The sequence below is a fragment of the Chionomys nivalis genome, chromosome 8 (genome assembly GCF_950005125.1).
Source record: "Chionomys nivalis chromosome 8, mChiNiv1.1, whole genome shotgun sequence".
Lineage (NCBI taxonomy): Eukaryota > Metazoa > Chordata > Mammalia > Rodentia > Cricetidae > Chionomys > Chionomys nivalis.
Genome location: NC_080093.1, coordinates 23,777,459 through 23,803,125, shown reverse-complemented (window position 1 = coordinate 23,803,125; position 25,667 = coordinate 23,777,459). Strand labels below are relative to the sequence as shown.

General features: G+C 41.8%; 1 protein-coding gene across 1 annotated transcript; it reads left to right on the top strand.

The window, feature by feature from the left end:
• Window positions 1–312: 312 nt before the first annotated feature.
• Rpp30 (ribonuclease P/MRP subunit p30) lies at window positions 313–23,288 on the top strand. Its single transcript, XM_057778287.1, has 11 exons — window positions 313–402; window positions 1,734–1,789; window positions 3,270–3,326; window positions 4,045–4,119; window positions 6,128–6,199; window positions 11,615–11,704; window positions 18,069–18,185; window positions 18,842–18,871; window positions 19,340–19,377; window positions 19,890–19,969; window positions 22,166–23,288. Exons 1-11 carry the CDS (start codon window positions 321–323, stop codon window positions 22,276–22,278), a joined length of 810 nt encoding a protein of 269 aa, XP_057634270.1. The 5' UTR covers window positions 313–320; the 3' UTR covers window positions 22,279–23,288.
• Window positions 23,289–25,667: the final 2,379 nt, after the last annotated feature.

The window sequence follows — 25,667 nt, the reverse complement described above, 5'->3', positions numbered from 1 at the left end:
TGCTTGATCTCAGAATGGGTGTACTCAGAATGAATCATTTTCTACACTGTTGTATGGCAGGATCATGGGGGAGCCCTTACAGAGTCTACCAAATATCCTCGTTCAAATCACGACCAAAAGGGAATAAGTGAAGCTGTAAATTCGAGCATACTAACTTAGACTGATTCCTAGAGAGTAAGGTAGTCTCTGAGACTAGACTACTAAGAAGGAAAAACAACAAATCCCAGGATGCCTAAGTGACAGCCTACAACTCCCAGCATGCTCGAGGAGGAACACAGTGGCTGCGTAGATTGGCGCGCGGGTGCTCCTGGGTCGTCAGCATGGCTGCCTTCGCAGATTTGGACTTAAGAGCGGGCTCGGACCTGAAGGCTCTGCGCGGGCTGGTGGAGACCGCTGCTCACCGTGAGTCTGTTATCTTCGCGCCCGAGCCCTGCCCTCGCTATCCTCATACCATCCAGTTTTCTCGGTAGTTTCTCCAGGCGCCATTTCTGTCTCTCGTGGGGTCTGCCTGATTTCCATAGAGGCAGAAGATGCCTGCCGTGTCGCCCGGATCCCCGGCATGGGAGACTCACAGGCTCCTGAGGAAGCAGTTGTTGCTTGGGCTTGCCCCGACTTTCGCCCAGAGGGAGAAAACAGAGGCCAAAAGCGGTCGAGGGATTGGCACGGGGCCTGTGGAGTGATGGATGGTAGAAACGGGGACTGGACTCCAGGTGTACAGTCCCCTCAAGCCGGTGCTTTTTAATATCAGTCCTTTTTGACTCACACGACATCTGTCAAATACAGAAAACAGGGTCACAGGCAAGAACTGCTGTGGAAGCTTAGAGAATGAGGAAGCTGTTACCTTATTTCTCTCATACATTGAAAGTTCCTTGAGGATGAGCATTGCTCTTGTGTGCTCTCACCTGGGATAGGGCCTGTTAAATGACGGATGCTCAAATACCTTTGAGAGGAAGGAAACTAGGGAGTTACCGGAATAGGTGATAAGAGGAAGGACCGCTATTTTGTCATTACCTAGCATTATCTTTTAATACTAATACCCTATCATCCTGCTGGTATTTAGACAACTTAAAAGACAGGAGGCGTGATTTAGATGTAGGGGGACAGAGACACTCATCACACTTGTTCAAACAGCGCTAACTGTTGGAATAATAAGGCAAACCCCTAGTTTGTTCCTTGTGTTCCCTGCCCATTACTGTAGAGCACCCCAAGAGAGGTATAAGGGAGTCATTCCTCCGTTGTGCGTTAGAAAAGAGAGGAAATAGAGCATCGCAGAAGAAATGAATGGTAATTGAGGTGACAGAAAGACACTTGATGGAATGAAAATAAACAGAGACAGGAAATCCTGGGAATGTTGTGTGGAAAGCAGAAGCACGGCATTTTAGTGTCGTGTGAACATAAATCAGAGCCTGAATAAGTGCCTGGCACTGTCCTAAAATGCAAGGGCTATTGCACTTAATTTTCATGACACTTGAAAGTTCTGTCTGCTATTAACATCGCTTGACAGATGAAGAACCTGAAACCTCTAATAGTAAACAGTAATGCTTAGATTTGCCTCCTGCCCCGTCCACTTATTTTTCAGGTCTGAAACTAGAACCCAGGGCTTCGTGTATACTAAGCAAGCATTCTAACAGTTAGCTACATCCCTAATCTCATCTCATACTCCTAAATCTAAGATTGGGATCATCATTGTGAACAAGAAAGACTATTTTTTAAATACTAATTTTTTTTTTCAGTTGGATATTCAGTTGTTGCCATCAATCATATTGTTGACTTTAAGGACAAGAAACAGGTAAAATATGGTTTCTCAGATTAATTAGTTAATAAATATTAAGAATTTATGAATATTTGTGTCTGTCGGGAATAAGGAGCTAGAAATAAGTGTTGTATTAGTTACCCGTCTTATTGCTATGACCACATACTTGACAAAAGAATATAAGGGAGGAGGAATTTGTTTTGCTTTTCCTTTGAAGGCACAGCCCATCATGACTGCAGGAGCATAAAGTGGCTGGTCACAGTTTCTCCTCAGTCAGGAAGCAGGAGGAGATGAATGCTGGTTCTCAGCTCATTTTTTCCTTTTCAGTTAGTTCGCTTAGGACCCCAACCCATGAAATAGCACAGCTCGCATTCAGGGTGGATCCTCCCTCCTGGGCTAATCCTTTATGGAAATACAATTATAGAAATACAGAGATTTGCTCCCATCATCATTTTAAATCAAGTCAAATTGGTAGTGAAGGATAAGTCATCACAAGTATGTTTCATTTTTGTTTGTTTGTTTTTTGGTTTTGGTCTGGAATTCACCGTGTTGCCAAGGATGACCTCCTGCCTCTGCCTTCCAACTGCTGAGATTACAAACCCATGCCTAATTTATGAAATGCTGGGATAGAATTTCTGGCTTGGCTGTGTGCATTTTAGAACACACTCTACCAACTGAACTGCATTGTAGCAAGTCTTTCTCTGTACTGCCAGCTCCCAATAGTGACCCAGAGACTTATTAATTATGAAAGCTTGGCCTTAGCTTAGGCTTGTTCCTAACTAGCTCTTATAACTTAACCCATTTCTATTAATCTGCATGCTGCCACGTAGCTCGTGGCTTTTGCCTGTCGTACTTGCTTCCTACTTGTCTTGCTTCCTCAGAGTATGGCTGGCGACTCCCCCTTTCTTCTTCCCAGAGCTCTTTCTGTCCCGAAGTCCCACCTATACCTCCTGCTTAGCTATTGGCCATTTAGATTTTTATTAAACCAATCTTTGCACAGTGTAATCAAATATCTCACAATAGTGTCTCTCCAAACTTTCTACCAACTGAGCTACATCCCCAACCATCAACTGTATTTCTTAAAAACACCCTGTGCTTAATATTTTACATTAATAATTGAACTGGTATATATTCATACAAATTCAAAGATGTTTAAAATTGCATTGCTGTTAAATGAACTGTAACCTCAATATCTTGTTGTTTACTTTGCTGCCATGGTCTTATTAACTCACTGATTTTTTTTCTCTTTAATAGACTCTAAGATATGTGTATTTCTTAGGCAAACAACTGTATCTTGTAGGTCATTTCTGGCTTCAAAATTCGCTCTTATTTTTATCCTCTGATGTTCTTAGCAGATTCTCTGCTCTTTAGTTTCTTTCCTTTAAAAAAAAAAGAGAGAGAAAACTAGTTAGTAAATTTGAATGCCAGAAATTAGCTCTTCTTTTTCTGAGATACTCTTAAAGTGTTTTGTGTGTTTTATTCTTTAACGTGTAGCTGGAATTATTGTTTATTGTAGGAAATTGAAAAGCCAGTAGCAGTTTCTGAACTCTTCACAACTTTACCAATTGTACAGGTAGGTGGTTTACTGTTTAAGTGCAGAGTCTGTTCATTTAATTCAGACATGCCCACCCTCATGAGATGTTCTGTAACTTCAGCGGCTCTTGCCTCCCACCAGGTCCACCTTTCCACTGGGACTCCCCTCTTTATCACTTTCTTACTGTCCATCAGTGCTTGTTTGATATCCTCCTAAAGCCCAACAGCTATTAAATTATCTCATCGTGCCGGGCGGTGGTGGCTCATGCCTTTAATCCCTGCACTCGGGAGGCAGAGGCAGGAGGATCTCTGGAGTTCGAGGCCAACCTGGTCTACAAGAGCTAGTTCCAGGACAGGAACCAAAAAGCTACGGAGAAACCCTGTCTTGAAAAACCCAAAAAAATCCGGGCGGTGGTGGCGTACACCTTTAATCCCTGCACTCGGGAGGCAGAGGCAGGCAGATCTCTGGAATTCGAGGCCAGCCTGGTCTACAAGAGCTAGTTCCGGGACAGGCACCAATGCTACAGGGAAACTCTGTCTCGAAAAACCAAAAAAAAAAAAAAAAAAAAAAAAAAAATTATCTCATCGTGTAGTTTACTAGATGTACGTAGTATTTTCTTCTGCTATTATAAATAACTGTAGGACAAGCATGCTTTGTTGATCTTCACTCTCCTTTGTAACTTTTACTATTTTCCATTGATAAAAAGGAAATGAATCAATTGCTTTTTATTTTTTTAATAATGTATTTTTGTTTATAGGGAAAATCAAGACCGATTAAAATTTTAACTAGATTGACAATTATAGTTACAGATCCGTCTCACTGTAATGTTTTGGTGAGTTCATTATTTTTCTACGTTTGACCTTCTAAACTATGTTAACTAACGTTATCACATTTTATCTCACCCCATTCTCCCACCACCCGTACGCCTCAAAATCCTGCCTCCTTTCTCTGTGTGTAGAAGCTGCACTATATGTAATGTGTCTCTTCCAAAAAGTTAGAAGGTGCCAGTGAACAGAGAAGAAATACCATACATTATTCCAGCACTTGGGGATTGTACATTTTGAATGTATTTTTTCATTCTCATATACAGCATCAGGATTGAGGTTTTCCCTGTTAAGCAATAACTGTGTTTTACTGATATAGTCTCTTTTCCTAGAACAGAAGTATTTTCTTATACATCTGGCATTTTAATTTTATTGAGTAGAATTTTCATTGTGAGCTTGTGTGTCACAGTCATGTGAATTATCCACAACACGTGAAATAGTCTTATCTGGCTCTATCTAGGAAAAATGCTAATTCCATTGATGGCTGTCATAGTTAGGATTTATCTTGTCATAAAACACCATGACTAAAAGCAACTTTGGCAGGAAAGTGTTTATTTCAGTTTGCAGTTTCACATCATAGTCCGTCATTTCATTAAAGAAAGTCAGGGCAGGAACTTGAGGCAGGACCCTGGAGGGAGGAACTGGTGCGGAGGTCCTGAGGAACGATGCTTTCTGTCTTGCTCCTCATAGTTCGTTCAGTATGCTTTTTTAGAGCACCCAGGACCACCATCCTAAGAGTGGTGCTGCCCATAGCGAGCTGGCCTTCTCACATCAGTCATCATTCAAGAAAATGCACCACAGGCTTGCCCACAGGCCAGTCCAATAGAGGCATTTTCTCAATTGAAGTTTCCTCTTCCCAGATGCCTCTAGCTGTCGAGGTGACATGCAGTTAGCCAGCACAGTTGACCTCCTGTCAGCTTCACACACAACATCACTGTTAAACTATAACTTTTCTATCTTATTCATCCCCGGGATCTCACATATGTAATAGTGTCATAATATAAAACATTCCAACTTTTAAAATTCCTACAGTCTTTACAAATTCGACACTCTAAAAGTTCAGTTTTGCCAGGCAGTAGTGCTGCATGCCTTTCATCTCAGCTCTCAGAAGGTAGAGGCAGGCAGATCTCTGAGTTTGAGCTTGTCTACAGAACAAGTACCAGAATAACCAAGAATACACAGAGAAACCCTGTCTCAAAAACAAATAACAGGGCTGAAGAGATGATTTGGGTTAAGAGCACTGGCTGCTCTTCCAGAGGTCCTGAGTTCAGTTCCCAGCAACCCCATGGTGACTAACTCACAGCCTTCTTTAATGGGATCTGATGCCCTTGTCTGGCCTGCAGGTGTACATGCAGAGAATGCATGCAAAAAACATAAATGATTAAAAAGCTTTTAAAAATTGTGTCTCTTTAAAATATCCCAAGTCTTTTTCAAAGTTCAATCGTCTCTAAAATATCCAAATTCTCTGTAAAATTCCTCAGTCTCTTAGCTATGGGCTCTGTAAAATAAAAAACTTACATTCTGTCTTACTCCAGGAAACTGGAGACCAGCTGTCTTCATGTTTCCTTTTCCCATACACAGGAGGCTGCAAGCTTACAGTACCTTCTAGAGCTCAGTCATATTTATTGTCATGGAAAAAAGTTTATCTACACATACATAGATTAATAACTTTGCACAATATAAAACTGTCATGGCATGTACTCTTGGTTCTATTTTTTAAAAAAAAGGTTAGAAAGAACCTTTGTTCCCTAAAAGGCTACGCACCTTTGTTACCTTCGCATCAGTCCTGGAAATCCAGCCACCATCAGTGACTCAAGTTCATACTCTCCTGTGTCAGCTCTTGAGTCAGTCGTGAACACAGGGCTTGCAGCCAGGTGTGGTAACTCAGACCCCAGCACTCTGCAGGCTGAGGCAGCAGGACTGGTTTAAGTTTGAGGATGTTGAATGTTGCTAGATGACCAGGCTTCTGTTTATGTATTTTGTTACTGTGTGATAACATTCATTTTTGTCTTATAGAGAGCAACTTCTTCAAGGGTCCGGCTGTATGATATTGTTGCAGTGTTTCCAAAGACAGAAAAACTTTTTCATGTAAGTGACCAGTGAAAGAGAATAATGTTTCTCTTTAATGTTAATAATGTAAATCTGCTGTTATACCACAGTAGATGCCTCTGTTCTTCTCTGTTCTAGTTTTGTCTCTGTTGCTATAATAAAATAATTAGACAAAAAGCAACAGGGGAGAAAGGATTAGTTACGGTTCATTGTTATGGAAAATCAAAGCAGGAATTTCAAACAGCTGCTAATCATACTCTGTTCCATTCTTCAAGACACTACCATGACCACACCCCCAACTGGGGAATGGTGCTGCCCACAGTGTGCTGTCTTCCCTCATTGATTGTCTTAATTAAGGTAATTCCTCATAATCCATGGTCAGTTCAACATAGATAGTCCCTCGCTGCTGAGACTGTCTTCCCAAGTTTAAGCGTTTATCTAATTATTCTTTGTCAATAAAAACTCAGGAGTCAGATATCGAGTTAAGAACCTGAATGATCAGAGAAGTGACGGAGAAGCAACAGTGACCTCCTCTCTCTCCCCTCCCCTTCCAAAAGGGCCAAGCATCTTTCTAAGCCCCACCCTACTACCTGTGTCTGTCTTATATGTCCCCTGTCTTCCAAAATCTCTCTGGCAAATTTTGGTCAGCTAGTAGTTAGCTCCACTCTCTGATTCAAAGTAAACTTTATTGTCATTCTCAGGAGTGTCAGAGTGTGATCACTTTCCCACAACACCAGATGATTCTGGGTTGTGTAAAGTTTACAATTAGAGCTAACCTTTTGGTGTGGGAGGTCCTTCTGTCTATATTTTGCTTTTATTGGTTAATGAATAAAGAAACTGTCTTGGCCTGTGATAGGGCAAAAGAGCAGAGCTAGGTGGGGAAAACTAAAGTGAATGCTGAGAGAAAGAAAGGCGGAGTCAGAGAGACATGCTGAAACTTTGCTGGTAGGCCACGATCTTGTGGTGATGCACAGATTAATAGAAATGGGTTAAATTAATATGTTAGAGTTAGCCAATAAGAAGCTAAAGCTAACGGGCCAGGCAGTGATTTAATTAATACAGTTTCTGTGTGATTATTTCAGGGCTGGGCAGCCGGGAACGAATAAGCGGCTCTCTCCTGAAACAGCCATCAGAGGCCCCATCTTGAAACTTTTATTATTTTCTGTTTGTGCTCAAAAGTCATGGGGTTTCACATGGGCAGATTTAAGTGGCATGTCAGTTTGGCTTTAGTCATCCTGATAGACACATTTGATGGATTCAGTGTTGAAGAGCTCATGAATTTTCTCCTGCTTCTTTCTCTATACTTGGTTCATTTGAAATTGCTCCTTGGTAAATCATCCCTTTATATTCAGTAACCACTTCAATCTCTGGCCTAATCTACTCCTGCCTTTGATAGACGAAAAAGGCAAGTGCCTCTCTGGTCCAGGTTTCTCCTTTGCCAGCTCTGAGATATAACATATATATACCATTGAGAGTCTCAGCCCTTAGTTTTCCAGAAATCACTATATGCTAATATGATTCCCCTTCCTATTCTTGAGAGCCTTTGTGAATTAATTCCTCTTATTCTATTAGAATTTCCTGTTGATTTTTCAGAAGAGGAGTTTAGCACGTGAGCTCATTTTGTCTTCCAGATAGACTGCCTTATTCTTTCAAATGATTACAGTGGGCAAAAAAGACTGAAATACTCTTTTAAGGATTGCTTCTAAGGAATGCCTTTTTTAAGGACTACCGAGAAAAAAGAAGCACAATTACTTTTAGATGGAATTATGAATGTTTTCCCTAAGTCTCAAAAAGGATCCATCTAACAAAGTAATATTGCAGGAAAAAATACTGGTCTCACATCTTTTTAACTTTACACTTTTTTTTTAACTATAGTATTCTCTTTTTTTGTTGTTTATTTTTGAGATTATAACTTAATAAGGCTTTTCTCTTCCCTTTTCTTCCTCCAAATCCTCCCATATACCTTTCCCTATTCTCTTTCAAATTCTTGTCCTCTTTCTTCTTTAATTTCTATTGTATACATATGTGTATTTGTATATACATATATATTTCTAAATATAACCTATTGAGTCCATATCATATAAATGTTACTTGTATGTGTGTTTTCAGAGCTGACCGTCTTTTAAGCAAAATTTGTACTAAAATTATAGACAGATCTTTTTACCCTAAGTTTATCCAGTAGAGGGAGCCATTGACTAAGGAGACTGATGCCATGTCCTAAGTTAATTCTAATTATGTTAATAGAGGGAAACACCAGAGAACCACAGATTATCTGGGCTGCCTGTGTGCGAACACACACACACACACACCACAGCACCTGGGTTTTGGTGGCTTCTTTTATGAAATGAAAGATTGTATTAATTCTCCAGTATTTGATTATAAATTAAGGAATGAGTAGAAGCAAATATTTAATCTTCAAAGACCTGTGGCCCAGCACTTCAGAGGTAGAGGCAGATGGATCTCTGTATTTGACACCAGCTTGTTTACATAGCGAAATCCAGGACAACCACCATACCTGGCAGGGAAGTAGCTTTAAACAGTTCTGGTTTTGTGCTGCTCCTGAAATCTTTGAAACCTTGCCTTTGTAGAATGCTGCTGTAGAACGTCTGCATGAAGGGAGCGTTTCTCGAGAGATAGCCTCTAAGTCTTTCGGCTTCAGATTTATCTGGGATTAATATTCAATTGCAGATTATTAGTTTTTATTTACTGAATCAGTCACTGGAAATTTGGCCTCGCCAGCCATTTGTCATAGTTTTTAGGTGAATTTTGTGCAGTTGAGAGCTACTGTTAATGGGCATCCCCCTGCCCTGGCAGGCCTGACTTTTCCTTGTGTCGTATAGTAAGTACTGACGCCAGTAAAACACCCAGGGTGAAGGGATGCTGAGCCCTGCTCTCCTGGGCCTTGTGTTCACAGCAGCAAAAATATGCATATATTTGTACATTTTTGTGGGGACAATTTTAAAACTATCATATATGTCTCTGCCTCTTCCAAAAAAAAGTTAAAGATGGCAAAGTGAATTCATATACAGTCTACCAATTTTCAGAGAGAACTGAGATACTTAGCTCCAAAACTATTCTAGACATAATTAAGTTGCTTTAATGATTTGGGGAATATTAGATTAAGCCTCCCCAGTGCTAGGAATATGAGCATGTGCCCCTGCTTCACATAGTTCTTTGAGTGACCCAGTTGAACATTTAGATTGATGGAAAGTTAATCACAAAGTACTTTAGTTTGGAGCATTTTAAACTCAAGAGGTCAGAGGATCCCAAATGCGTCTCGTCTGTGGCTGAAAGCTCTTTCCAATGCCTGTCCTTCAGCTAATGCAGATCCATTGGTTAGCTGCCTCCCCCATAGGAAAGAGAAAGAAACAAAATGTATGATGAGAAGGAACCCAGTTCAGCTTTATTAGGGCAGTCATTTAAAGCCATCTTTTCACTAAAACTAAGTATGTTCATAATAATAAATTTAAACACCACAGAAGTATATGTATAAAAAGCATGCTTTCCAAACTAAAATTTCTCCAGAGGCAGCCAATATTGACTTTCTTGTGCATCTCCTAGAAATACCTTGCCCATCTAACACTTCTTGTTTGTTTACTTCAGAGGCAACCACTGTAAGCATTCTTTTTTTTAATTTTTCATAAATGTTTTTACCTACTTCTTGAACTCATTGTCTCATTTTTCACTCTCTCCTTCCTGTCACCATGCTTTTTGTCTTTTACAGTATGTGAGTTCCATAATTACAAATGTACCTCATCCTTTAAAACATTGGCACATTCTGTTCTATAAGAGACCAAGGGGATTGTAATTTACTTAAGTAAAATGGAAACTTTTTTACTCTTTCCTGTCTTTGTGATTGGTCTGGCAGTGACTGTTCTTGCATTATTGTCCTTAGTCTGTATGGAATTTATACCTATAGAATATAATAAATCCCTATTTGATATGTCTCTGTAAGTGATAGTGCTGATATGAACATATGAATTGTTAATGTCTCCTGGGGCTGTGACTTGGTGGTAGAGCGTTTGGCATGCTCAACACCCTAGTCTGGTCCTCAGCAACAATGGAGTGAAATATTGATGCTCTTGTCATCCTGACCTTCACTGTGCTCCTAAAAGTGGACAGATGCTTAACTCAGCTCCGTTCCTCTGCAAGACTTTTCTTCATTCCGAGCAAAGTCTCTGTTGTTCTTTGTGAGTTAGACAGCTGGAGTAGTTGGGATGGGCAGATGCTTTAGGAGCCAAGAGTTTCTGCCAAAACAACATAGTTTCCCAGGCTTCCCGTGTAACTATGACCATCTTCAAACCAGATGATCTCTGCTGACCACTAAGCCATGGGCTGGGGTAGGAGTGACCAAAGCTGGCATTCTGAGGAAAATGGGTGAGATGTGACATCTGTCACTACTGAAGAACTGTGCCCTTCCTACAGGCATTACCAGCATTTTGTTTCCCCTTGCTCCTTACACCACGCTTTCCTGTTCTTGCTGTAGGCACTGGCTCACCGAGTTTGCTCGTGAAGACTGTGTGCATCAGCATTAAGTGGGGTGGGTTTCTTTGTGTATGAGTATTTGCTGCGTGCATTTATGTGTAGCACTTGTTTGCCTGATGCCCACAGAGGACAGAAAGGGTGCTGGATCCCCTGAAACCAGGGACATTGTCAACATGGTACAAAACAGCCAATCTTTCTACCTCGTAATCAAGTAGTGGCTGAATGATTGCTGTCTAGGTCTCTCCCGGCAGTATCTTCTGACTTGCTCTCTAATCTGTCCACCAATTTGCTTTCCTCTCTAATTTTTCTGTTTCTCCTGGTTGCCTTATCTGTTTCATTTGTTCTGTATGTGGTTTGTACAATTACTTTCAAAATTCTTTAGGGGTGAGTGGAGGGAATAGATCAACAAGCAACGATGAAAATGCACTCATTTGGTTTCTCTCAGCTCTGCTTTAACCCTCTTAAAACTGTTTGTTAATATGTGAACAAAAGGCCTTCAGAGCCACACCGTGCTGTTTCTTAGCCACAGTACAGTCTGGTTGGAAGTATCCTGGACAATTCCTGGTGAAATGTGCTTACTAAATAGCTTGTGGAAAAGATGGACCAGGCATGCATTCTTTTTGACTTTCCAGTTCCTTGGAATTTGGAACAATTACTTGCTGCTCTCTGGAATAATTAAAAGTAATATTCTAGATACTGATTTAACTCACCAATTCAGTCATATATAAAAAGCTTTATGAATTAAAGGGCCTTCGGGCCCTAGCATTTGAGAACTAAACCATCAAAGCCAAGCCTGAAGGAGTAGTAAACAGCTGACCTTGTAATAGGCTTGTTAAACAGTTACCACAGAACCGTCATGACGCCTGTAGAGTCAGCCCTACTGTTTGTGTTTCTGTATGCTGGGTATGACCATGTCTCTCATTCCACCGCATACCAGTTTTCTGTTAATCTAGTTTTTCTTCTTGACAGGTGGCTTGCACACATTTAGATGTGGACTTAATCTGTATAACTGTAACCGAGAAATTACCATTTTACTTCAAAAGACCCCCTGTTAATGTGGTAAGTGCTGTTCTTTCTGCTCTAAACTTGAATCTGTAGAAACAGTGTCTGCAGACTAGGAAAGAAGCTAAAGAAACCTGTGTTCTTAGGGACCGGCTCCTGGGTACTTGGTAATTGGAGCAGATTCAGAAAAGAGAATTTTGGTTTTATAAGCTGACTAAAAGAGAAAGTTTAAAATAGAAAATGTCTAAGCTGGGAGCCACGGGGTAGGTCAGTGGATAAAGTGTTTGCTGTGCAGACATGAGGCTACGAGTGTGGATCCCAGCACCCACACTAACGCCAGCAGCATGGCAACCTGCTCATAATCATAACTGAGGCAAGAGCAATCTGGTAGCTAGAGAAACCGAATCAGCCAGCTCTGGGTTCAGGTGTGAGGCCTAGCATCCGATGTCTCCCTCTGGCCTCCACACATGCTGTTCGTGAACACACAAACACACGCACACACGCGCACATACACACACACAAAGAAAATATCTAAGATGATTATGTGGTACTCCTGGTTATGCAAGAGGCACTTGAGCCAGAAGTTCAAGACCAACAGCAACACACTGAGACCTTGTCTACCCCCCCGACAACCAAAATATTAATGAATAAAAAGGATACTGTTAACTATTAAGGTTTTTTTTGAAAGACTTAGGAATTCAGATTTATGAAGAACATTGTCAAGTTGATATTTAATGATGATAGCTATTTAAAACCTCAACATTGTGTTATGATGGAAAAGAAAAGGTGAAAAAATGGCCACATGCTGGTGGTGCACACCTTTAATCCCAGCACTTGGGAGGCAGGGGCAGGTGGTTCTCTGAGTTCGAGGCTAGCCTGGTCTACAGAGAGAGTTCCAGGATAGCCAGGGCTACAAGAGAAACTCTGTCTTGTAAAAAAACCAAACAAGCAAACAAAAAGTAACAAGAAAAAGAAAAGATAAAAAAGACAGGAGTCCTTGAGACACCTGAAAACTGCGATACAAAAGGAAATGGTGTGAAATCCCCAGGAATGGTGAGTGAGATCACAGCGTGCACTGTGGCGTGCCAGCTCCATGCAGAGCCGTTCGCAGGGCAGCCGTTTGCTCAGGGTCCTGATATGTTTCCTCATTACCCTACCTTGTTAGCTTCTCTTTTCCCTATACCCTTCATCTTCCACCTGCCATGTTGCCTTCTAAGTCTCACACCCCTCCCCACCCCACTCCACCCCCATTTTCATTATAGAAAGGTAGTTTTGCCTCACACCAGTAATTGATTTGATAGTTATGAGGTCACTGCAGCTGGTAACTATTTGCTTTGCTAGCCAGAACATAGGAATATTGTTTAGCGTAGTGACTTCCAGAACTTAGTTATGTTATTAAAAACTATAACCCAAGAAAAGATTTAACAAGCTTTCCAAATCCCATGTTGAATTATGTCAGAATTCGATTGTTTTCAAAGTAGACAATTGCCTTATTCTTTAGCCTTCATAGAATTATATCTTCCTTGCTTTTGTCTCCTTTTTCCTAAAGAATTTCTGATTGATCCTGTGTATTAGGGGCAACAGTAAGAGTTATCTGTTTGGTGTGGGGAAAACATAAGATGACTTGTATTCTAACCTTGGACTTACGCTACTAAGAGGGCTTTGGAAAAGTGCCAGAAATGTGTAGGGAAAACTGGAAGAGCTCTTCTGAGTGTGCTGCAGAACCTGAACCCCAATGGGGATGCTGGTAGCACTTAAGAAATGAGCTTTCTAAGCCCCAAGCATCACACACCTCAGTCCTGGGGAATCTATGTCATTCAGCAGCTCACTTCTCAGAAATGAGAAATGAAGACTGTTAAGTCATCCAGCGTCAGTCACATGCTTCAGACAGATCTGATTGTGCCTGTCAGGTAAGATCTGTGTGCTCCACTCCTGGGAACAGCTCCAAGCACTTGCTGCCTAGGTACTGTTAGGTACAAAGGACCAAAGTTTATGGTCATCTCTTTTGAGTTGAAAAGACAATCTCTGCCTTGCAAGTTTGCCTCTACTTTTCACTGGTCTCAGACTGCCAGTACATCCCACAAAATAGCTTCCTGGAGTTAGACAGCTCAGCCACTGTGCATAGTTTTTGTTAATTTAACAACATTTTACCCTAATAAAATAGGAAGCCCATTTTCTAGGCAGTTTGCCTGAATAAGCTTATGCACAGTTCTGTGACCTTGGCTAGGAGGAAATGGTAACATGTGGTCAAAATATGGAAAGGAACAGTGCACACCATCTAATTCCTTGTGGCACATGACAGTGGTCAGATTCCTAGAGACTTACGTTAGTGAGGGTTTATAATTGAGTCTCTCGTGAGCATGCCTTATCATGAAAGCAGCCTGTGAGCTTCCATAGTATACCAGCTGTGGCAAGGCTTTTCCAAATACCCTAGTGCTAGCTGACCTATGAGACCTTCCTGAAATATGCTATCGAATCGGTATATCTAAATTAGCAGTAAGCATTTTGGGGAGTCTGGCCAAGATGCTTGTTATTAGTCATTAGGTAGTTATCAGTGTTGGGCAGGAACATATGCACGAGGGAAGTAGGGTACTAAGCTAGCATTAGGAGAGTGGCCCTCACAGCAGGCACCAGGACACCACCACCTGCCAATTCCATCTGGAAGTGCAGAAAAGTTGCTGAGTGTTTGATACTTCTTGGCATGATTTCCACATTTTCACTTTAGAAATTCTGAAAAGAAAAAAAAAAAGACAGGAGGGATATGCAATATTTAACAGTGTCTGTTTTACACAGACACAACCGTATGAACATTTTGCATATGTTGCTTAATAAAAGCTAGATGGAGGTGTGGACAGAAGGCTGCATAGGATTACATTTAGTCTTCATCTGGTGTGTAAGTCTGCAGTGTGAGCTGGCCAGGAAGCAGAAAAGTTCCTGTTAATTTATTCAATCAGGTCGAGAAAGAGAGAAAGCTGGAGCCAGGTGCCTATATTTTTGTTTGGGGAAAATTGTACTATATAGGTGTGTACAGCAAGACAGTGAGTCTGTCAGGGTAGAAACTGTGGTGTGAGCACACCATGCGCACTTTTAAAATTTAATGAAACAGCAACTCGCACTTTATGATGGCCAGGAAATGAAAGGACAAGGTCGAGGTCCTGACATTCTTCCCAGTAGCTACCCCAAAAGATATTTCTTCCTTCCTCCAGGTTTGTGTCAGTTGTCATCACTGAAATGTGACAAAGGCAGTGTGATGGAGAAAGCATGTGTGTCTGCTCACAGTTTGTGGGGATGCAGTTCATCATGGTCGGGAAGGCCAGGCAGCCGGCAGCTGCATGATGACGGCAGTGCAGCTGCAGCATCTTACATGGAGATGCAGAACAGCAGGCAGGGTAGTCTGTAAAACCTCAGTGACCCTCTTCTAAAGAGGTTCTATTTCCTAGAGTTCCACAGCTTCCCAGAACAGTGCCACCAGCTGGGGACCAAATGTCAGCACATGGACTCGTGGGAGACATTTACACATTCCAAATGCATATGACTGCAAGTCTGAAATCAAGGTGTGAGCAGGCTGTACTCCTTCCAGAAATTAGTAAGGGAGCCTTTTTTTTTTTTTTTTTTGAGTCTTCCAGGCCAGCGGTGATTTGTTGACAGCTAGCGCCTTACAGCCACAGTAGCGCCATTCTCTGTCTTTGTCATCAGCATGCTTTCCTGTGAGTCTTGTAAGCCATCTTGTAAGAACACCAGTGAGATTAGGAGCTACTGTTTTCAGTATGACCTCCTCATCTTGGTTATACTGCACTGGCCGTCTCCATAAACGGTTACAGTCTGAGATCTGAGATCCTGCAGGTTAGGAATGTAACATATGCTGACCCACTCTAGTGTTTGCTTATCCTGCAGCTGATTGGAAACAGCCCACTTCTGTTAGAAGCTTATGAAGCGCTGTACCTGTTGCACCCCTACAGTAAATGCTAGGCAGCTGTAAAAGAAAATTAAATTTACAAGCGGACATGGGGAAGCTTTCAAATCAGGCAAGATAACTTAACAGGCTACCTTTTAAGTAAGAAAAGGAAACTGCTGTGTATTCACAGTTGCTTATGTTTGTGTGAAGAAGCTGGAGGAGCACATAAGAAATCCATGAAAGCAGCTCCAGCAGAGGGGATAGGGCAGTAAGAGCAGATGCAAGGAGGACTTGCTCCTTCCTTCTGTGATTGGATCAGTGAGTCAGGAGAGGATGGAATCTTACCGGATGATGCGCTGGAAGGCTGTTTACCCTGAGTTCAGCACAGGCACTGATTTTAAGGCAAGCAATCAGCATGCTGCCCTGGAACAAATTCTTGGTTTCCATTCTTCCTTCTCCAAAGCTTAACTTAAGCTTTTAGTGCTTGCAATCTTCTTATCAGTATCTCCTGATCCAGTTGTCACAGGCTGCCCTTGGTGACATCATTGTGACTATTATTTCTCCTTAGTAAGAAAAAGCTCTCATCCTCTGCCTATTCAGGCACTTCTGTTCAGACATGAGAACAAAAGCCAATCAGGCCGATGCTGTCATTCTCTGTAAAGACATTGTTATGAACAATCATATGATGCACTTACAACAATTTACATAAAAATGCTCTTAGGAGCAGGAGACCAGGTAATGACTGCATTTTATTCATCTAAATCGGTAAAGTTTTATGAAAGAAACACAGCCTTCAATAGCACATTATCTTTAATTTCTTTCTAAAGAGTGTTCATAGCAATTTTAGAGTGAACCTGATTAACGTACCAAGACCAGAATCATATGTGAAAGGAATTAACCTGGTAATTGTATCCTATTTCCCCCAGTCCTCTCCCTCAAAGGGGTTTTATTTTGTTGTGGTTCCCAGACAGCTTTAAATTTTATTTTTTTTTTATTTTATTTTTTTTTTTTTGGTTTTTCGAGACAGGGTTTCTCTGTGGCTTTGGAGCCTGTCCTGGAACTAGCTTTTGTAGACCAGGCTGGTCTCGAACTCACAGAGATCCGCCTGCCTCTGCCTCCCGAGTGCTGGGATTAAAGGCGTGTGCCACCACCGCCCGGCCAGCTTTAAATTTTAAATTGACTCAGCTAGAAACCCTCAGGGATCTGATCGTCCACGCCACATTGCTTACGTCCTTAATTCCTGTCCTAATCCTACTGCCCTATGCTCTACCCCTGCTACTAGAAGGCGGGAAACAGGAGTCCGGCTCCTTTGTCCAGTTAGAGTTAGCAAAAGAAATAGCTTAATTCTCTTCATTGCAAACGTCTCCTTGCTCACATGCACCAGAACTCTGAGAAGGTCTCTGCTTTGACAGGTAGTGAGTGGTGTGAACACAGGTTGTGAACAGTCACTGCAGCCTTTGACAGTAGTGAGTGGTGAGAACACATCTGTTGTGAACAGTCACTGCAGCCTTTGACAGTAGTGAGTGGTGTGAACACATCTGTTGTGAACAGTCACTGCAGCCTTTGACAGTAGTGAGTGGTGTGAATACATGTGTTGTAAACAGTCACTGCAGCCTTTGACAGTAGTGAGTGGTGTGAACGCATCTGTTGTGAGTGGGCAGTCACTGCAGCTTTTGACAGTAGGGAGTGGTGTGAACACATCTGTTGTGAAGGGCAGTCCTGCAGCCTTTGACAGTAGTGACTGGTGTGAACACATCTGTTATGAACGGACAGTCACTGCAGCCTTTGGCTGGGAAGCTGCATAACATACTGGAGAATTTCGGTCCCACGCCTATGCCTTGTAGACTTTCCAACCTTAGAGTACACTGAATGAGAAAGAACTTTTTCCCTCATGAAAAGACCAGGCCCATATAGCAAGCTAGGCAAGTCCTGAAGGGCCCAGATCTCTTTCACCATTTTTCCTGAGCTACAATGAACCTTAAACAATGTTACTTAAGCCGAATGGGCTGGGACATGTACCAGCCATAGTTCTTAGCGCATTTTCTCAGACATAGTGTTTAGCCAGCCATGGCAGTTGTTCTGCTATTCAGTAGTGTGCAGTAAGTGAATTAGCTGTAAGGTTCCCATTCCTGCTCACCAGACCCTTCAGATCCTCTCCTCTTTTTCCTTCATTCTTGGGTCAAGTCTCCCTGCCTGTGGAAAGCACATCCTTTTCCTTGCACCGTTCATGGAGTAGTAGCCCTCCGCACCTCTGCCCTGAACTGACTTTGCTGTCCTTGGCCTCTGTACTTCCTGTTTGTGCGGTTAGCTTTCTGAACCTAACATCAGCTCTGTCAATCAGATAGAGTTTTGTGTCTGTTTTCCTCACTTTGGGTTGGGGTGCAGAGGTGTGGGGTCCACCCCCTGTGTTTAAGCCAGTCCCTTGCTGTATAGGAGGTGTGCATAGAGAGGGAAAGAAGGTGGGAGAGACTCGTTAATGTGCCTGTCTTTGACAGTTTCTATTTGTCTTCTTTATTTCTGGTGAAGGCAATTGACCGGGGTCTGGGCTTTGAGCTTGTCTATGGCCCTGCTATCAGAGACGCCACGATGAGAAGGTACACAATTTCCAACGCCCTCAGTCTGATGCAGATCTGCAGAGGAAAGGTACAGTCACGGAGCCAAGGACACTTTTACTTCTGCGGTTACTAGTGCGTGCTGGTGCTGTTAACTTCCTGAGTCATAATTTCCTCCATTTCAGTGAATATTACAGGGCCTTGTAAAAAACTGCCAAGGGAAGCCGGGCAGTGGTTGCGCACGCCTTTAATCCCAGTATTTGGGAGGCAGAGGCGGGTGGATCTCTGTGAGTTCAAGGCCAGCATGGTCTACAGAGTGAGTTCCAGGATTGACTCTTATCTTGAAAAACCAAAACCAAAACAAAACAAAAAGCCTCCCAGGGGAGAAGTAAGATATGGTGGGAAAAGATATTTAGAAAGCCTTTATTTTTCATGAGGAATTTGCAGTTTGCCACAATGAAAAGCCTCCTCTAGATAATGGTTGTTATCTGAGTGAATTAAAGATCCAGCTTTTAAACTTCATTCATATGCACAAATAGGATTTGTTTATGAAGCTTATTCTGTCTATTGTTTTGACTGCCTTGGGTGTGAGAGTTTTCAGTATTTGCACATGAATTATTTACCTTTAAAAGAAGTTGGTATTTAAGCCTTCAGTGCCAAAGAGAGGTTGCTGGTCATTCACATTATGCAGTTCTTGAATTATTTTATCAGTTGTAAGATTAATGTTGCACACTTTCTGTTTTATAGAATGTAATTCTGTCCAGTGCTGCAGAGAAGGTAAGTATGGCCTGTAGTGCTTTGTCTCTGTAGTTGTAAAGCTTCACTGTGCTTTCAGAACTGAAATAGCAGTGTTGTGCATTGCCTGTCTTTAACTGCATTTGCCCATAGCCATTGCTAAAATGTATCCTATTCATTGGGCTTTAGGTTTTGCCTATATATACTTATATTTGTGCATTAATTAGAATAAAGTGAGTTATTTTTTTCCCTTTACCTTGTTAAAAATGCTTTTCATGATTTGTTTATATTTTTAGAAACCTATCACAATTTATAAGAACCTTATGAAGTTACCTATTTTTGGATACTTAGTTGTATCTTATTTATTGTAAATAGTTAAAATGTTAGTAACATTTTATTTTCCATAAGAACCTTATGAAGTTACCTATTTTTGGATACTTAGTTGTATCTTATTTATTGTAAATAGTTAAAATGTTAGTAACATTTTATTTTCCATTTTTCTTCTTTTAGCCTTTGGAAATAAGAGGACCGTATGATGTGGCAAATTTGTATCCTCTTAGTGTTCTTTTTAAAAGCGTAAAAGCAGTTGGTATTAGGTGGAGAGGTGCATGTGTCAATTAGAGAGCTTTCAGGAGTCATTTCCCTCCCATCTTGTGGGTCCTGAGCATCAAACCCAGATCATCAGAGTTGGCAGCAGTCACACTGGACTGGAATTTTCCCTTAGAAAATTGAATCAAAAGTGGTATTAAAGTTTAGCCTGATGTTTTCTTACCCTTTAGTTGTAATTTACTGATCAGTAGCCTCAGAAGCAGATTACAGCAGGCTGTAAACTTCCTCATCCTTCTGGTTTTGAATTAAGCAGCAGAACTGAGAAACAAGGGGCTCTCTCTATGTGACAAAGACAGTTAAATGGGACTCTCAGCTGTAGGTTTCCGTTGGGTAAGACCTGCCGTAGAATTAGTGTGTGTGCTGCTGACCGGGTGAGCTGTCATTTTCATTTGTGTTTGTGTTGGCTCATATCCTTGCCAACTCTGGGTTGAAATCTTTAATAACTTATCAGAGGGCTGCTGTTTGGGCTGTCTGAGAGCGAAGCCAAGGCTGCTGTGTCCACAAATTGCCGAGCTGCGTTTCTCCATGGAGGTGAGCATGGTCATGTTAGAGTCAGGTCACTAACAAGCAGTTGACACATCTGCTTTTATTATCCTTCCTGCAGAGTCCTCCAAGACCATCTTTTCGCAGCCAGTTCTAACCATACACTCTGCTCCTTGACCTCCCATTGACACTAGACTTTACTTTCTATAGTGTATGCATTGTGTAGAGTTTACTTTGCAGGAGTACAGTAAATGTGTTCTTTCAAACAACACAGTGTCCCCTGCCTACATCTTCACAGGCTTTTAACATCCATCCTGCTTGCTTCTCTCTGGATGAACTTGCTCCCTGCTAACAATAATGAATTTCAGAAACAGAAATGGGAATAGCAGTGTTAGACAGGATCTAAAAGCACCTGGCTTCAGACTCACCTGCTAACGGTTAGCCCCCTGAGAACTTAAGATTAGGTTAATGTCTGTGAGAAAGACCCACTGTGGATGGGACCCCTCCCTGGGTGGGGTTCCCGATTGGATGAAATGGAGGAAGCAAGCTGAGCACCAGTGTTGATAGCCTTCTCCCTGATTGTGAAGATGGTGTGACCAGCCACTTCCAGCTCCTATCTCCCTGAGTTCCCGCCATGATGGACTCTACCCTTGAACTGTGGGCTGACAAGCCCATTACTCTCTAAGTTGCTCTTATTAGGGTATTTTGTAACAGGAATAGAAAAACAAAAGAAGCATGCTAAACCATTGAGAAGAAAAACAAACAGATTTTTTAAAAAATTTGTGTGAATCAAACTATCTAAAGTCAGTCTAACTTTTGCTTTTATTATAACTCAGAGTGCTTCATTTCTTGTTTTGGTTTACATGAGCATGTATCTACTGAGTATATATTTTGGGTGTTTTTTTTCCCCCAAGATGTTTTTTACTTTTGTTTTACTTTATTTTGTTTTATTGCTTATTTGAATATATTATACTAAGTTACATAGGGCCATTTCCTTGTAACTATAATACATGAACTTTGAACATATTCTTCCCCCCATGCCCCTCTACCCTCTTTTTTCTCACCCCGTTAGTCCCTTTTGTGCATATTACTCACCACCAACACAGACACACACGCATACGTAGCTATTAGTCTCCTTTGCTCACCCCCCCTTAGTCCTCTTTGTTCATACTCTCCTCCAGTAACCCACATTGGTCCCCTGTGTTCCTTAGACAGTTTCCTTAGATTCCTGGGCTTCTACTTCCATGTGATCTGCACATGTATGATTTATGTACCCATGTAAAATGGAAGGCCCACAAGTGAGGCAGAGCCCTCGTTTCCCTTGCAGAAGCTGCTTTTCCTCCTGTTTCCTGGCTGTGCTCTTTCTAGTTGTTCACTGGCGTTTCCATGGTGTTTTGTTAGTTCACCCAGGCCGTTGATTCTCCTGTGTGCCTTCATTCCTACTACATGTATTTTTAGGGTACTAATCCCAACATTTGGAACAGTTAAAAATCACTGTTGGGAATCGTTATATAACAGTGTCCGGTCTCTTAGCATGTTTTTAAGACAGGTTGACCAAATTTAAGTTCAACTCTGCTGCCAAACTGACCTGAGCATATAAAGTAATTCCTCTTTAATAGTGCATAAAGGATTGATAAACCTGAGTGTGATTTTATAGTTTGCTCAGCAAGCATTTGTTAGATCAGTGTTGGCTAGCAGGCCATTGGTAGTCAATGCTGCACATGTTCAGAGAGGGATGTTATGTGCTATAAAATGAGCTCAGCACAGCCCTCGCTGTGGGAGCAGTACACGTGACTCCTACATCTGTGCTTGTGATTTGTCCGTCTTTCTACCATACATAAAGCAGTCGCTAGACCGGTGCCTATGGCTGGTTCTGACTGCATAGGATGCCATGGGGAGAGACTGGAGAAGCAGCCCTGCTCTGCACTTAAACCTAGGAGGTAATCCTTAGGAATGGCCTGGATGTTGAAATGCTGCTCTTTGTGCATGTTGGGAAAATGATGATTATAAATGGCATCGGCACTTGTAAGCACTCTCTATGGTTTTCTTATTTGCTGTGCTGTAGGCCAAAGAAATGGGTTAGTGCTGGTTAAACCACTTCTCCTTAAATTGTATTTTACACCGGGTGTGGTGATGCATGCCTGTAATCCCAGCTCTCAGGAGGCTAAGGCAGGAGGATCATATAGAAGGAGTTTAAGACCAGCCTAGGCTACGTAGTAAGATCCTGTCATTTCTATTTTACAGAAACTAGAAAAACCGCTTTTGGAATTATTTCTACAGTGAAGAAACCTCGGCCGTCAGAAGTGGACGATGATTCTCTTCCAGCTAGCAAGAAAGCTAAATGTGAGGGCTCATGAAGGCGCATTCTCCATCAGCCTCCTCCTCCCGTTACAGCTCTCCGCTCACAGTGGAAGTAAACTTGTGCTGAGCGGATATTTTCACTAAACTAGAACCAGCAATCTAGAAAACAGCTTAATCTCAGACCATAACAGCGGCAAAGAAAATCCAGTGAGGCGTTTTCTAAAGACTGGCAGTTCAGTTAATTTAGATATACTTTAAGATAAAAAGTTTTTTTTATCCTTTTTAGTAAGTACACCAAAGTAAGATGTTTCAGTATTTTAAGATATTGAAGATAAATAAACTAATGTTTTTCTACTTGATACATATGGATTTTGTATTTTACTATCTGAAAAAGTTATTTTGAAGATTTTAAACCCTATTATGGGGGTCACTTTTATCTGATTGATTTTTTAAACCCCTCTTTTATGTATTTGTTGAGTTAAAGTTCTTCCTAAAGGACTGCTGACCTTGTAGAAGCAGAAGAGACACTCACATGAGGTTACTTGTCCCCTTCACTTGCTGCCTTCGAGCAGCAATTAGATTCCTTGTTTTCAGTAGAAACTCCTCAGTACCTAATAGTGACTTTCCTAATGGCTATACAGTTCAAAGCATTTGACTCGAAAAGAAAAGCTTTGGAATAATTCATTTTTAATAACAAGTTCACCAGGCTGAGTAGAAATTGTTATTTTTGTAAATCTGCATTTATGCTATATTGATGTAAGGACCCCCCAAGACATAGTGCAATTAACTGAAAAAAGAAAAAGAATGAAGAGCATTGCTGAGAGCAAACATTAGCACAAACAAGTCATGAGCATTGCGAAGCTTTAGTCCAGGAATGTAAGAATATCTCCATTTTAAAAGTTAGGTTATAGCGGTTCTTTTTAATGCGTTATACTTTACCATATTAATAGAAGAAGTGAGAGGGAAAAGACTACTCAAGTAGATGCCAAAAGATGTGATAAAAATCAATATCTACTCTTAATTCTATACATAACAATGAAAACCCTTGACAAGTGCCAGGCGTGGTGGTTCCCAGCTGTGATCCCAGCACTGGGGAGGCTGGAGCAGGAGGATCACACATAGGTACAATAAAAGTGAGAACAGTGGAAGAATGTCATACAGGTGCCTCTGTGTGATTTGTGCACGCACGTAAAGCATGATGGTAGCTGTAGAATCAGACCTCACTGACTGTTTGATTGAGTTCTATTCACAGTGACCGAGATGAGGAACTGTAGAATCAGACCTCACTGACTGTTTGAGTTCTATTCACAGTGACCGAGATGAGGAACTGTAGAATCAGACCTCACTGACTGTTTGAGTTCTATTCACAGTGACCGAGATGAGGAACTGTAGAATCAGACCTCACTGACTGTTTGATTGAGTTCTATTCACAGTGACCGAGATGAGGAACTGTAGAATCAGACCTCACTGACTGTTTGAGTTCTATTCACAGTGACCGAGATGAGGAACTGTAGAATCAGACCTCACTGACTGTTTGAGTTCTATTCACAGTGACCGAGATGAGGAACTGTAGAATCAGACCTCACTGACTGTTTGATTGAGTTCTATTCACAGTGACCGAGATGAGGAACTGTAGAATCAGACCTCACTGACTGTTTGAGTTCTATTCACAGTGACCGAGATGAGGAACTGTAGAATCAGACCTCACTGACTGTTTGATTGAGTTCTATTCACAGTGACCGAGATGAGGAACTGTAGAATCAGACCTCACTGACTGTTTGATTGAGTTCTATTCACAGTGACCGAGATGAGGAACTGTAGAATCAGACCTCACTGACTGTTTGAGTTCTATTCACAGTGACCGAGATGAGGAACTGTAGAATCAGACCTCACTGACTGTTTGATTGAGTTCTATTCACAGTGACCGAGATGAGGAACTGTAGAATCAGACCTCACTGACTGTTTGATTTCTATTCACAGTGACCGAGATGAGGAACTGTAGAATCAGACCTCACTGACTGTTTGATTGAGTTCTATTCACAGTGACCGAGATAAGGGACCAGCCTCGACCTCCATCACCAGATGGGTTGATAAGAAAGTGTGGTGTGTACATTGGTTGTTAACTTCACTAATCAACTTGACAGGATCTAGAATCAACTGTGAGACAGGCCTGTGAGCATGCCTTGAGAGTAATTATCTAGATTAGTTCATAAGGTGGGAAAATTCACCCTGCATGTGAGCGTTACCATTCCACGGGCCAAAGTCCTAGATATTCATAGAAAGGAATTATTGTGAAGTTAGCCTCCAGAGGTACAGACATCATCACTTTCTGCCTCCTGACTGGATGCACTTGACCAGAGTCTCGTGCTACAGCCGCTGTGCCTTCTCCATGATGGGCTCTCTTCCGCCATAAAAAGAGTCACATCAGGACTCCTGCACCTGCTGCTTGTCATGATGACCTGAACCCCAGACCCTGCATGTTAGAGGGAGAAAACTGACCTCTGGCCTCCACATGTACACCATAACGTCTCTCCCTCCCCGCAGTGCCCATGTCCCCATACACAAATGCATTTAAATGTTTTCTTTCCTTTTTTTAAAGTAGATTTTTACATAATATCTCCTAATTATGGATTCCCCTCTTCTCCCAGTTCCTCCCACTTGCCCTCTTTGATTCCATTTCAGTCTCTTTATTAGAAAACAAACAGGTTTCTAAGGGATAATGATACAATAAAATAAAACTAACACATTAGAATAGGATACAACAACAGAAGGGAAAGAGCCCAAGAAAAGGCACAAGAAACAGATACAGACACGGACCCACTCATTTGCATACTCAAAATTTTATGTATCCATAAAATTTTAAAAATTGAAAAAAAAAAAAAGGAAGAGCCCTAATGACATTATGAGACAAGGAACCTTCAAAGACGACGTTGAGTTCATTTTCGGTTGGCCGTCTACTGCTTGCCTTGCAGCCTACCCTTAAGAGTGGTTTATTTCCCCAGTGAAACTCCGTTGGAGAAAACTAATTTTTTATATGCAAGTGACTATCAATTGGAGATTGTTTCTGGCCCCCATCTGGTGCAGACCCATGCGGGCCCTGTGCATGCTGCCTCAGGTTCTGGTGCAGACCCATGCGGGCCCTGTGCATGCTGCCTCAGGTTCTGGTGCAGACCCATGCGGGCCCTGTGCATGCTGCCTCAGGTTCTGGTTTCATGTGTGTCAGCCCGGTTGTAGTTAGAGGGCCTTTTTTTCTTCGTGTCCTCTTTTTCCTCTGGCTCCAGCACTCTTTCTGCCTCCCTTTCCACAGGGTTCCAGAGCCCTAAGGGGAGACATTTGATGGAAGATCAAATTTAGGGCTGAGTATTCCAAAGTCTGCATGTCTGGCTGTGGGTCTCTGTACTTGATCCCATCTGCTGAAGGAGGAAGCTTCTCTGATGATGTTTGA

What these genes read in the sequence shown, in the direction of transcription:
- Rpp30 (XM_057778287.1), top strand. Translation starts at nt 321, where the DNA reads ATGGCTGCCTTCGCAGATTTGGACTTAAGAGCGGGCTCGGACCTGAAG. An exon ending in GGTGGAGACCGCTGCTCACC is followed by an intron (nt 403 to 1,733) that starts GTGAGTCTGTTA and finishes TTTTTTTTTCAG; the next exon opens with TTGGATATTCAGTTGTTGCC. An exon ending in AGACAGAAAAACTTTTTCAT is followed by an intron (nt 6,200 to 11,614) that starts GTAAGTGACCAG and finishes TCTTCTTGACAG; the next exon opens with GTGGCTTGCACACATTTAGA.